At 43.2% G+C, this 13,353-nt stretch overlaps 1 protein-coding gene across 1 annotated transcript in view; it reads left to right on the forward strand.

The window, feature by feature from the left end:
• diaph2 (diaphanous-related formin 2) overlaps window positions 1-13,353 on the forward strand; it is a gene marked incomplete at its 5' end in the record, with an annotated part of 433,487 nt that overhangs the window by 286,578 nt on the left and 133,556 nt on the right. Inside the window, one exon of the mRNA XM_080525622.1 lies at window positions 1,903-2,032. Coding sequence (XP_080381748.1) covers window positions 1,903-2,032 — 130 coding nt within the window. The remainder of the gene's footprint in view (window positions 1-1,902; window positions 2,033-13,353) is intronic.

Consider the following 13,353-nt stretch of genomic DNA (forward strand, 5'->3'; position numbering starts at 1 on the left):
GCAATCACAAAACATGTGTTGTAGGGAAGTCTGCCAGAGCTTGAGAGTTTGGCGTGGCTGTTCATAAGAAGGTTAATATCACATCTGCTGTTGCTACACTGTCGAGGCGGATCTGCTGTGCCTTGCTGAGCCCAGCTTGGGGACATAGAAGCCATTTTTTTTTTTTTTTTTACTCTCCACCTCAAACCAGCCATCGTAAAGTCAAGCCTTGACAGCAAACAATCTGTTTGAGCCAGAGAGGGTGACGGGGGTCAGGCTGCCCCTATGCCCTGCCTAATGCAGCCCTCCAGCTCATGTCTGTTGCTTCCCATCTCCCTCACTCCCCCATCTCAAGTGGAAAGATGGAGATGTGAGAGAGGAGAGAGGAAGTGGAAAAAAGAGAAGAGTGCTGCTGCCTTTGTTGTACTAGCTGTAGGTGCTCTGTCCCCCGCACAATTTAGAGCTGAAGAGAACCCTACTGTTTTCCGTTGCACACTGCTGTACACAGCACATTATCTGTTTCCTATGTTCAACAACTATTTGTTTTGTACAATATTTGTGAACGGATGTTTCTGATGTTTTCACATTCCTGACATATCTGGGGAAAGATTGGTAGATAAAGAATGTTGGTTTTATGTATTTTTGCTGTAATCCGACACCACACGCTCTTCAAAAATCCTGGGCAGGAACCTGATACAATATATCAGAATATAATGTGAATATAGCCATTGTCTCTGTGTGTGCGTGTGTGTGTGTGTGTGTGTGTGTGTGTGTTCGTGTGCGTGTGCGTGTGCGTGTGCGTGCGTGTGTGTGTGTGGGGGGGGGCACACACGACAATCCAGTCTGCCTGACACAGCCTGCCTCATGTGACATTGTTGATTTGAAAGAGCAGGCCCGTACTCAATACTGCCAGGGGGGCAAACACTGTGTGATTTGCAAGACAAGGTGGCATAGTTCTATTCTCTGACATAAGTGCATTTTTTTCCAAACCCATTAATTTTGCTCCCGAAAAATAGAAAGAGAAAATGAAATATACTGTGGGAGGGGAACTGAGTGAGGAAATCCATGCAGGGATGGATGCATCAATGTGTCAATAGCTCTAAAATTGGACAATAGTTTTAAAAGAGGAAGGGGAAAGGGATTTAGCTCGCCTATGCTCTCCTGCCCAAACTCTCATTGAAAGGTCATGCAGCATCTGAAAGGCTGTGCAGTCGTCTCTAATGCACAACGATGCAATGCTATGCTCCTGGCACTCACTGGGCTGGCTGTTTTCCAATTGTGTGCCTTGAGTAGATCTGCTTTCATTTTCTCTAACCTTTCACATTGTGTTCCCAAAATCAACTATGTTGTGTATATGACTTTGGAAATGTTTGCAGTATACATTTACATGCATCCAATCCATTCTAAACCTTTAAACCTTTATCTCTGTGTGTGTGTGTGTGTGTGTGTGTGTGTGTGTGTGAGTGTGTGTGTGTGTGTGTGTGTGTGTGTGTGTGTGTGTCTGTGTGTGTGTGTGTGTCTGTGTGTCTGTGTGTGTGTGTGTGTGTCCGTGTGTCCGTGTTCTCTCGCATATGCATATTTATCAGAATGCCTCACAGCCCATCTTTTACTGTACTGTACTGTACAGTAGAACTTTCGGTGACCTTCATAAACAAACTGTTGTTGCTCTGCATCGCCTCTGTATCCTTGATTTTCATATGGTAAAAGCAAAGTATGCCACAGGCACTTCCATGAGACTGAATGCGTACATACTATGACCTTCTTCGCTGATAAGTGCATGGATGTCACTTATTTACTTACATATTATTCTTGGACATTTGACAAGACAGGAAACTGTATTATTGTTCACGTACGTACAGTACATGTCATTCCTAGAATACTTCACTGGCCACATACATAACCATATCCTCACCTTTATTTCAGCTTCGAGACACTAAATCGGCCGACCAGAAGACCACACTTCTCCACTTCCTGGCAGAGAAGTGTGAGGAGAAATACCCGGAGATCCTGCGGTTCCCTGACGAGCTGGAGCATGTGGAGAGTGCCAGCAAAGGTAACCCGGCGTCTGCATTCTCACGCTGATCAGGAGTTATCCCACATGTTTTGAAAGCTCATTGGGTGGCTTTGTTGGCCTGACCTTGGGGTATTTACCTTCCGCCTGCCTTATTGTCAGCAGGCCCAATCCCACACCGGTTTACAAGGGGGGTATTTGACAAATCCTTTATTGGTTTTTCCTGATGGCTTAAACCGGGAGCTCTGAGGCGTTTTACAGCTTGATTTAGATCCAGCAATGTTTTATAGAGAGACCGCAAAGATTAGGCCCAACAAGGTTAAGAGACTTTAATTAGAGCAGTTGCATCGGACGGAAATAAAGCGTCCTAATAGCCAGAGAGTCCCTCTTAATTCTTGTGTTATGTATAAATCTCGAATATTCTTTCCGCTCTGGAAAAAAGACCAGTGATTCAACGTAGACGGTACCTGGCACAGTTTCAGTGGTCGATGAGAAGACTTTAATGGACCACAAGGGAGTCATACATTTCAAGATGGCCACCAGGAAAGGTTTACAGTCCAAATGGGAAGTACACAGTAGCATGGAGGACGGAAATGAGTGGTTTTAATGCACTGGATGTTATTGTCTCTCCGTCAGTCTCTACCTGTCAGCGTCTAGGATATGGAGTGGCACCGATCATGAGAAAACATGGCTTCCACTTGTGTTTACGAAGTCGTGATGTTAATTTCCAAACTGGCCTTATTATCTCGAGAGTAAATGTGTTACTTTGATGAATCTTTAAATTGAGCTGTTTATGTGACACACACATGAAGTCAATCATCCTAGCTAAACTCAATTATCTCTTCATTTTGGCCTGTCACTTACACATTCTCTCATTGAGGCAGAGATAGATTTGTGTTTTTTTCGGACCATGCTGTCATTTCACCTGTCAATAAACTAATTCCACTCTAATTCCATTCTCAAGTATTTGGTGGAATGCCCAGAGGCGTATTTACTTTGTTAGTCAACTAATTGGTTCTTTAATCTAATTAAAGTAATGATGTGCTCGACTGAGGCAACCAGCCATTGCTGAAGTGGACCAGGACAGTATTTATGGATAGAGATGGATGACTTTACTCTCTAACTGTGAATCCTATCAAGTCTATCAGTTCAGGGACAATCAATTATTGTACATAGTTGTTAGCTAATTGAGTTAGAGTGATAAACAGTTGGTTGAGTCTATTCATTATTGCAAACACCAGCGCAGAATGTGAGAAGAAGGTCGGAGGATGGAACGTGAAGCAGGCTAAGAGAACCTCGTTCCTCAGGGGTAGAGAGAGAGAGCATTCATGAGATTTCGACAGATAATTTGGTTGCACTTGAGTTTGATATGTTGCCAGCTGGTCAGCCAGACAGGTTTCAATTCTTAAGCAGTTTGTTTGGTTTCAACCAGACTCCTGTTCCACAGGTACGCCAGAAGGAATTTGGGGATTGATTCGCCCCACTGTGAAAAAATAAATAACAAAATAAAAAAACAACACCAGTAGTGATCTTTGTTTTAAAGCTACTTTTTTTTTCTCTTTTTTTTTTTTTTCTTGTCTTCTCATTTTCCTTTCCCTGTAACACGAGCCCTCTTTGGTTTCCGCCGCTCATGTTTTATTCTGTTGTTTTCACTGCTTTTAAGGGCTGTTTGAGCCGGGAAGAGAAGCAGCAAAGCTGAAATCTCAGCTGTCTAGCCTTGCAAAACTCATTTAATCAGACCCACTTTGTGCTTGAACAAAGGAAAAGGGATTGTGGTGATGGCAGGCCGTGGCGTGCGTTCTCTCGATACCAGACTGGAAGAGCTTGTACTCTCATGTAGGACAGCAGAGCCCCGCTGAATAATTTAACGCCATCTCCAGATCCTTTTCAAGCTTTTTGGTCTTCTGTCAGGTACATTGGTAGGAGAACATGGGAAATAGTTGCTTCCTTAACTGGGTACACAGTGCACCCTAACCTACAGCAATGTTTACTTGTCATCCTGCATTCTCCTTTTGTTTTGACTCTCCCTTCATCGCTGCAGTGGATTAACTTCTACACGAAACATAACTTGTTAGTTTCTCTTTTTTTCCGTTGTTTCTCCATCTCACTTTAATGTCGGCATTAGAGGCCTCCGACGACAACATCTGAAAGGTGAAAAAAAAGATGTAGCTCATGTTTGATCTATACCTGGGTCTCCCGGGGTTAACTACCCTCTATGTCACCCCGTGCCCGACGGCTTGCTTGGAATCAAAGTGCCTTTTCTGTCTCTTTAGGATGCCACGTCCTTTCACTGCATCCCTGTCGTACTCCGTCAAACCATCAGTTCAGCTCCATGGAGCAATGCAGTATAATGTAGGGTGAAGCACAGCAATGTAACCCCCCCCCCCCCCCCCCACCACCACCACCACCACCACACACACACACACACACACACACACACACACACACACACACACACACACACACACACACACCACCACCATCACTACCCCCCACCCCCTCTGACAATCTATGACATTATAGAGAGAGAAGAGAAATTCCCCCAGTGGATGCTAAGCTTAGCTAGTCTTCATACAGGATAACAGCAGGCCCCTAAAAATAATTATAACAAATGTGTTGTGGTAAAAATGTGTCCTCGTTTTCACCTAAAAAAGGACCCCTGTTCCACTGTGGTGAGATAGAACACCTTCTGTTGTTGTGATAATTTTGCTGAGACAAGTCCACGTGACCTAACCTGTGTACTGCTTGGGGGCCTGAGCCTGTGATTTCTGCTTGTTGCATCAAGAGCTTAGGGGGAGGGGTTGGCCTGTCGGGTGGGGGGTTGAAGGAGGGGTTCAAACCTTAAAATAATCACAAGCTCATCTACGAAGAAAGGAGCCTGCACACTTAATATACCTGATTGAAAAGAGCAATCAGTTCCGGCTGATTTCCCAGGGAAAGTATTTCTTTAGTTCTTTCCTCTTGATTGGCCACTCTTCCTTCTCCCTCCATCCCTAACCTCTACAAATCCACAGAGAGGAGTCATTGAATCAGTCACAGAGGGCTGCTAGCCATGCTATTGTCTGCCTCATCGCAGACCAACTCTTCCCTAATCACATTATGTTATGGTTTGCCCACTGCTTCCTCCATGTTAATTGCCTAATATTGTTTCCACATAATGTTAATGTTCTGCCTCTGTCATGACAAGTCCAAATCGAAAAGAAAGATAATTGCTAATCAATGATAACCAGATCATTGTACAATCCACTCTAGTTCGACTGGCGTACTTTGGCATTTGCTGGTAATCGTTAATGTGATTCGATAATTCCCCTTTAACCTTTTTCATTTTGCTTGATTGTATTATGTGCATTTGCAGTCTATTACCACGTCTGAATCATACTAAAATATTAGAACAACACATTTTATGGCCATCTATAATTGATGTATCAGTCAAATTAGATTTGACACATTTTTTGTCCCCTAATATATCCCCTAGCCTTTTTTTTACTAAGCTGGCTGGTATGGCTGAAATATTTATAACTTACATTTCTTTTTTTGTGTGTATTGCATCATCACATCTGCATTGTTGATTCACATCGTAATCACATACCCTACTGCGCATGCCCACGACGATACCAGTATGAGAAGACGAGACTATGTCAGTGTACTCAAGTGGAGGCTGTTGAAGGTACACATCGGCCTCATTGTAATGCGTGAAATGGAATGAAGAATGACGTCCTTTGATTCCTGCCTCCACCAGCCTCCCCTGGTGTACTCCCAGGCCACCTACAGTAAGACTCTGAATCGCTGACACACATAATTGCATCTCTTATTACCTCAGACCCTGTGTGTGTATCCATAGAGAGTAGCCTTGGAGAGGGAGGCCAGGGGAGAGTCCTGGTGCAGGCAGAGGTCAGGCCTAACTGGAGCCCAGCCCAGCACACAGAAGAGAGAGACTGCCTCCCCCTCTCTATGGACACAACCAGCAAAGGCTATACCTGCATCAAGGTCACAGCTAATTAGAATCCACAGGATCACCCACAGAGGCAGGGCCAGGCTTACGCTGAGTGTGAAGGTGGGACTGGGACAAGGGGACTGACCGTGGACCACAGACATCGGTTGTCGTTGTGTGTTTTTTGGTTTTGGTTTTGGTTTTTTTCTCCCAGTAATGCAGTCTTGCATGTGTTGTTTTGTCAGAACTCTACCAACATACAGGAGATTCAGCAGAGAGTGACATGCCATTATTTGACCAAATGATTTGGGTAACACTTAATTGCATTAAACATGCTGCTACATATTAATTAGGTAATTGCATGTTAGGCCTATATTGAGTGTCTGACCTTGTTACCTTACATTTACATTTTAACCATTTAGCAGATGCTTTCTTAGCCAAAGCGACTTACAATTAGAGAGATTACAGGCACAGACTCCCTGGAGTAACTTAGGGCTAAGTGACTTACTCAAGGGCACACTAGTGGTGGAGTTCCCAGGTGGGATTTGAACTCATGACCTTCTGATCTCCAGTCCTCACTCATTATCCACTAAGCCACCACTACCCCTTACCAACCCCCTTGTCAGTATACATACACGCAAGCAGCTATAGCTCTATCATATGTTCTTGTATTGTCTTAAAATGAGGTCCTCATTAAAGTCACAAGATGACTATACTGTCGGAAATGAAATGAGGAAATTAGTCATTGAATCAGTGTTGTTGTGCACAAGGCCACTCACTCTTCTGGTTTTAGTTTGTGGTGTTGTGCCATAATCCTCCATGCCAGTAAATCCATGGAACATCTTCTATTGTTTTGGCAGCGATATGAATCAGGTGCTGTTTTTGATTATCGTCTATGATGCAGCGAGTGGAGCGGCGAGGGCTTAACCTGGATGCTGTGCAGACCGCTCGTCCATGAAGCTTTAATGTGAGGTATGTTGACCTCCTGTCAGTGATAGTGGGTGATGGAAAGACGTCGTGCACCACGCTTCTCCACAACACCCACTGAACATTGTTGACGAACATCGAATCGGTATGTGTTTTGTTATTGACTGATGATTTAATAAGGGGGCCGTATCATCATGTGCCGTGTTCTTCATTTGTCTGATAGCACCTATCTTATGTTCCGACAATGGACATTGATTAGCATGTAATCAGCCCGGCGCTCCGCTGCAACTCCAACAGTGGCAGCTTTGAAGTTGGCCTTGTCTGCTGGAAAATTGTTATCGATGAAACTCTGTTCAGCTCATTTATTTTATGTCTGGGACTGCCGACGAGTGGTGCCTCAAAGCATTTGCTGACACACAACTTTGGAACTAAGCACTGAGCGGAGGCACAGTCGTTTGTTTCATTGGGATACAATAGGAGCATTCCTCTGAAGTGATTCAGGATCTCTAAGGCCATGCTTAATGGAAAACTCAGCATCCCTTCTCGCTCACTGCCCTTTATCTCTCTGTTCTTCATGTTTCGTTTTAAATGTCTATATCTCTTGTCATGGACAGATATCCTACCATCTTGACCTTATTAAATAACTGAGTGCTTTCAGCTCCCATGCAGTCTGATTCTGTAGCTGTGAGGGGAAATCTATGAACTGCTCTTACAAGCGTTTTCTCGATATATTTGCTAAACCTTTGAACTTAAATGGAATGCGAGTGAAATTATTGCGCAAATACCTTGAATCAGAAGGTGCGTTTCTCAAAATCCCACCTCAGAGTGATGATCGACCTCTAACTTATTGCTCAATGAAAACACTTTGGGCCAGACTTACTAGGTGATCAGAGTAGCTCAGAACTGTGCCTTTCTTCTGTCAAGGATCTTTGCCCTCAGGATATAAAACATATGCAATCCCTGCACAGAAATGTGCCGCAGCCTGGCAAATACAGCCGTTAGATCAATGAAAGTCAAAACGCGCAAGACTTAGTTTAACTCTCCAAAAAGCAAAGCTTTGGAACTTGAAAATCATGACTGCCTGAACATCACACAAGGACAAAATAGCTTGACACTTATTTCCCCAGAGACGCACGATATTCTTTGTTGACAGTAAAGGACGCGCTGTTACGGCCCATGTCTCACAGGTTCTCTCTAAGGATACCTGCGTGGGCAGAGAGGTGTCAGACCCCTCCCCCGTGACCCCCCCAGCAGTGGGCCTGCCATCCTGTGCTGAGTGGACCGCTATGGGAATTACAATCCCTGCCACCGCGTTTCCGTTCGCCACACACAGCTGCTTAGTGCTGGGGAGATGATAATTAAAGATTGATGATTTCCCTAGGGTACAGCCGGTGCAGGGAGAGAGATCAGGAGTTCATCCCCATGCCTCGACGAAAAAAGGGAACACACTCACCGAAAATATATACATTGTTAGTTAAGCTTTAAACGGGGTCAGGTTGAACATCGCTACCGGCTACTCTCTGTACCGCGTCTGATGTGGGACGTCTGAATCACATTCCAAAGGAGATTCACCTCTCACTTATCTACGCTATGATAGCTTTCATTACCTCTCTGACATATATACCGGGGCTGCTCTGCTCATCAGTGTGATTTATTTTAACGTCTCTCCCAGCGGATTGCATGTGTGTCAATAAAGTCCCGTTTGTATGAACAGGAGCTAATATTGTGGATGGATCGAGGCACATCAACGAAATATCACTCTGCCCTCAATTTCCGGCTTAATATAGTTTTTTTTTTTTTTTTAAAGTGTACAATTGGATAGTGGGTCTATAGACCCTGGAAAATGTAGTCGTGAAGACAGTATTTTCATACCCCTGACCTCATGTTAATAGTGGCGGCGAAGCCTTGAGAGAAGTGTCATTGGCCAATTTGCCTTGTTAAATCTCCCCCAGAGATGAATATGCGGGTCCTGACAATGAGAGCCAAGCCAGTGTGGTGATTCCACTCAATCAGAGGGGCACTGACGATCTGTCTTAGCAATCCGGGAAAAAGAGGAAATATGACACAAATGTTCTCATAAATCTATTTAGTATAAGGCATAGCCAAGGGCAAAGTAGTTTGGAGCCTGGGAGAGCGAAAATGGAGAGAGAGAGAGAGAGGGAGAGGCAGAGACAAAGCAAGAGTGAGAGAGAGAGAGAGAAAGAGAGAAAAAAAAGTTGAACTCTGAGGATATTAATACCATCGTGAATATATCTATTATCCACATTCATTTCCAAGGCACTGCGGCATAATAAAGCACTGCCCATTTCACATTTAAACTCTCAGCACTGTACTTGGCTCTGGGCTGTATTACGTAGACAAAATGCCTTTCTGCATGGGGTGGAACACAGAGAGGATCATTTGTCTCTCATTGGGAATGGAATTGCAGGGGAATCATGGGGTTAGGAAGATAATCTCACAATCTATAGGGAGTCTATACCGCCTGACTGTAGCCGGCTCCATAGGAGTTGGGAGAAAACTGGGCGTATTTCAGAATAGTATCAGATAAACAACCTTAGTGTGTCAAACTTTTTTGTTTTATTGTCTTGGAGAATGTGTGTTATTAAGTGTCATTCATATTCCAAGGCACACCTATAATGTTGTTGACTACAACGAATCATTTAATTTAAATTGACTACATAGTGTTTGTACTACCACAAACATTTCTAAAATGAGACACACAGACGCATCTCTCTCAGCTCTACAGTATGTGTCACTCAATACCTTGCTGACACATTTGAGCAATTGAAACAATGTTCACCAAATGTAGAATATTATATTAGAATTGTTTTTATTTGTTCATGGAAGTGTTTACTTTAACCCTTTCTACCTCTCCTCTCCTCCCACCTCCTCCGTCTATCACTGGCGTGTTCTACTTTTGCCCTGAAATGTTCCAGCTGTCACACCTGAGGAGTACATTCTCCTTTCAGATCAATCCATGGAGATGTGCCCTACATTCTACTCTATATTTTTTCCATTCTTTAACAAAGAATAGTGGCCGTTATCTCTGCTTCACATACACGCATGCAACAATCTGCCAGTATTAGAAGGCTCTGGGCACCCCTACCTGAGGTCTCCACACCGTAGGGAGAGGTTGACAGTTTAAATTAGAAGCAAATGAGAAGAGAGAGAGACGAAGAAAATGCTAAAACGGTGCTCCTCTGGTTGGCATTTGAGCAGATGCACATGGCTACAAACATTACAATGTACGCATCCAGTGCTGTACACATGTGGGAAACTGCAAACCCCGAAGTGCCAGTGCTAAATGAAAAATGGGAAAAGTTTCTAGACTCGAAGACCTCGACACTGTCTGAACTTGGCTAAGTGTACTGTTGGCTGGACCTCTTCGGATTGCTGAAGAGATTGGGTTTTGAAAGTAGACATATTTAGGACAAACCATTGGGATTTATTTGTTTATTTCTTCGGGAACATTTTTGACATGCTGTACTCTTGGCTTTGTTGTGCTTTAGTATCTCTCCACAAGAGCATTTCTGAGAAAGCTTAGCTGGTGTAGCCTATCTGACAGCTCACACCATGCTGACAAAACTCCGTAATCTGCTTGGCCTTGTAACATGCCGTTCCATCTTGAAATACAGATACAATTAAAGTAATAGAGAAGTAATACTATAGCAATACAAGACATATGGAAGCACATCTGTTACCATATGCTTAGGTATCTGTTCTATTCAACATGTGTTAGCATTGTTTTGAAAAGCCATCGACACATGTATGTGTTAACCCTTAACCGCCCAGCACCTGTGAACGGACAGGGCTACTTCATTGTTATGTCGTTGCGAAGATATGAGTTCAACCCTGTATACAGAACATGTCCCAATTGTTTGGCATCATATTCGATACAGTTATACCAAACTGTATGTTCTATACATATATTACTATATATATACTTAGCTATTAACCTTACCCTTGGATAGAAACGATCGTGCCTAGAAAAGTAACAAAGCTGTGTTTTCTCGCTGGCATGCTGTTGCTAAGGGTAAGTTTAACACTGGAAAGAAAACAAGCCTTTGGTTTGCACTTTATTTGAAACTGTTACTGCATGTTGCATTAACTCTCCTCCTGGACAAACGGGTGTGCCTAGAGACATTATACACCAACTAAACTAGCTGTGAAGCTTCCCTGAGATGTGCGGGTATAGAACAATGATCAACTTTGCCTGGGCTGTTACCTCCGGACGTTGTACAACTCCACAGCATCGATTATGTTCCTGTAACTGCATACCGCGGTATTGATTATCCCTTAAATATCAGGGTCGTATATTGCCATGTTGCTCAATGTATTTCAGGAGGATATTTTTTTATTTATTTTTTGCAATGTTAAGGACCAATGTAAGACACTAGCGATGTGTCTACTGTGCTCTGGTGGCTGGTGTTTCTACTGTGCTGATGTGTCTAAGTGTGTGGTGCCTGAGTAGAGGATGTTTCCCCCCCACCGTTTTGTTTTGGTTCGTTTTCTTGATGTTTGTTTCAAAAGTAATTGACTTAAAAATAGATAGAGCAGAGTCCCTTAAATGTGATTTCTACTGACCTGTTAATAAGTCCTATCCCTGCACTCCATGGTGCATGGGAGAATTGGTTTTCGGGGATTGTTAGTGTGAGGGCAAAATGTGTTGAACCAACTGCACTTGTCTGTTATCAGAAATAGTGGAGTATCGGAAGCATGACTAACTATCTTTCTTTTTTTCAAATGACAGAAATAACAGCCTAATAACCACATGAAAGGAAAGATAGATACTATCTCCAAACAAGTTTTCTGAGTGTTAACGTAGCAACATACTCAAGCATGCTTGGCCAGATTGTTCTTGTTCACTAAAGGGAAATGAAGGGAAATAAAGGACATGACCAATTGAGATTGCTCTTGAAAATACAAAGTAAAAGCAATACAACATGGAGTGAGAGTGTGGTTGAATGAATGGAAGGATGGAGAACACTTCCCTTCTGTTTCTCAGCAAGGTTACTGTTTCTCAGCAAGAACTGCAAGAACTATACCATGATATCTCTTGGTGTCATATCCTCAATAGTCATTATCCAACGGGTCTCAAATAGTGTAAACATTGTTGGTAATTAAATAAATAATAGATTAAAAAAAAGATAATTGAAAAGATAATTGAGTTTTGACAAATTATTATTTATCAGATTTGGCTCAATGTACATCCATGGTTTACCCCCTGCAAAATCCACTTCATATGGTTGATTGACACGATGGCAGCAGTTATATATATCTCCTATGCATCCCCTAACGGCCGGGTTAGAGCATTTCATAGATCAGCAGCCTCATCTCCTCCTGAGTGGGAGACGTGTGTTCTCGTAATAAAAAAAGTGACTGATGTGATCACACCAGCACACCACTGTTGTCAGTCATGCCTCAGACTAAAAGTTGAGTCATACAGACGATGCTATCATTGTGTTGTGTTCCCACGACCTTAGCTGTAGCTCTTCAATAAGGGAGGGAGGGGTGGCCCCTGGTCTGGCTGGTGTGTCACCACCTCCACTCTCTGATGACACAGGGTCTTCTGCAGAGATACAGTATATTACAATGGCAAGGTGTGAAGGACACCCCCCTTACCCTGACCATGTGTGTTGTTGCAGAGTCTACATAGGTATAGAACAATGTGCTTCTCAAAACACCTATTCCCCTTTGGTTGGTCTACTATGCGGTAAACTTTAAAGTGTTCTGGGTATTCTGGGTAAGGCTGTCTGATAAACGTGTACGTCTGTGCGTGTGTGGGGGTTTGTGTGTGTGTTTGTGTATGTATACAGTATGTGTATGTGTCTGTGTCAGTAGTGTGTAATAGTTTGTGTAGTGTGTGTGTATGTGTGCGTGTGTGGGTGGGTGGTGCAGGCACGGGGCGTGTGTGGGTGTGTGTGTGTTTGTGTGTGTGTTTGTGTGTTTGTGTTTGTGTGTGTGTGTGTGTGTGTGTGTGTGTGTATGTGTGTCTGCCCACGCACTTTGTTGGCAATCAGCCGGTGCTGCGTCAGTGTCTAAACATCAGTCAAACTCCCCTCCAAAGCTCTCCCCGTATGAGAACTCATTTCTTTATACATCAAATTAATTTGACAAAGGCTACTTTGTGTTATTGAAGGCAACAGCCTCTCGATGCAGACATTGTGACAAGTCCTGAGACCCAGATGTCTATGTGATTTGACTGGACACTCTCTGCAGCGCTGTGCACACAGATTACTTTCTAAAATGTTGCCCTAGTTGCAAAGTGGAGTTCTGTTATACGTTCATGAATACTGACAATTATGTACGGTAGCGTTTAGAAAAGGTGCACCATTGTTTTAAACAACAAGAGCTGGTAAAGGCAGAGCTAAATCTATGAAGAAACCCTAAGATAATACATACTTATACATACATGCTCACTTTCATTACATATGACACATTGTTGACTGTCGATATGGCATTATGATACGCTGGTACATTATGGTACGTTGGTACATTATGATAC

The sequence above is a fragment of the Nansenia antarctica genome (assembly GCF_963989245.1).
Source record: "Nansenia antarctica genome assembly, chromosome: 3".
In the NCBI taxonomy this organism is placed as follows: domain Eukaryota; kingdom Metazoa; phylum Chordata; class Actinopteri; order Argentiniformes; family Microstomatidae; genus Nansenia; species Nansenia antarctica.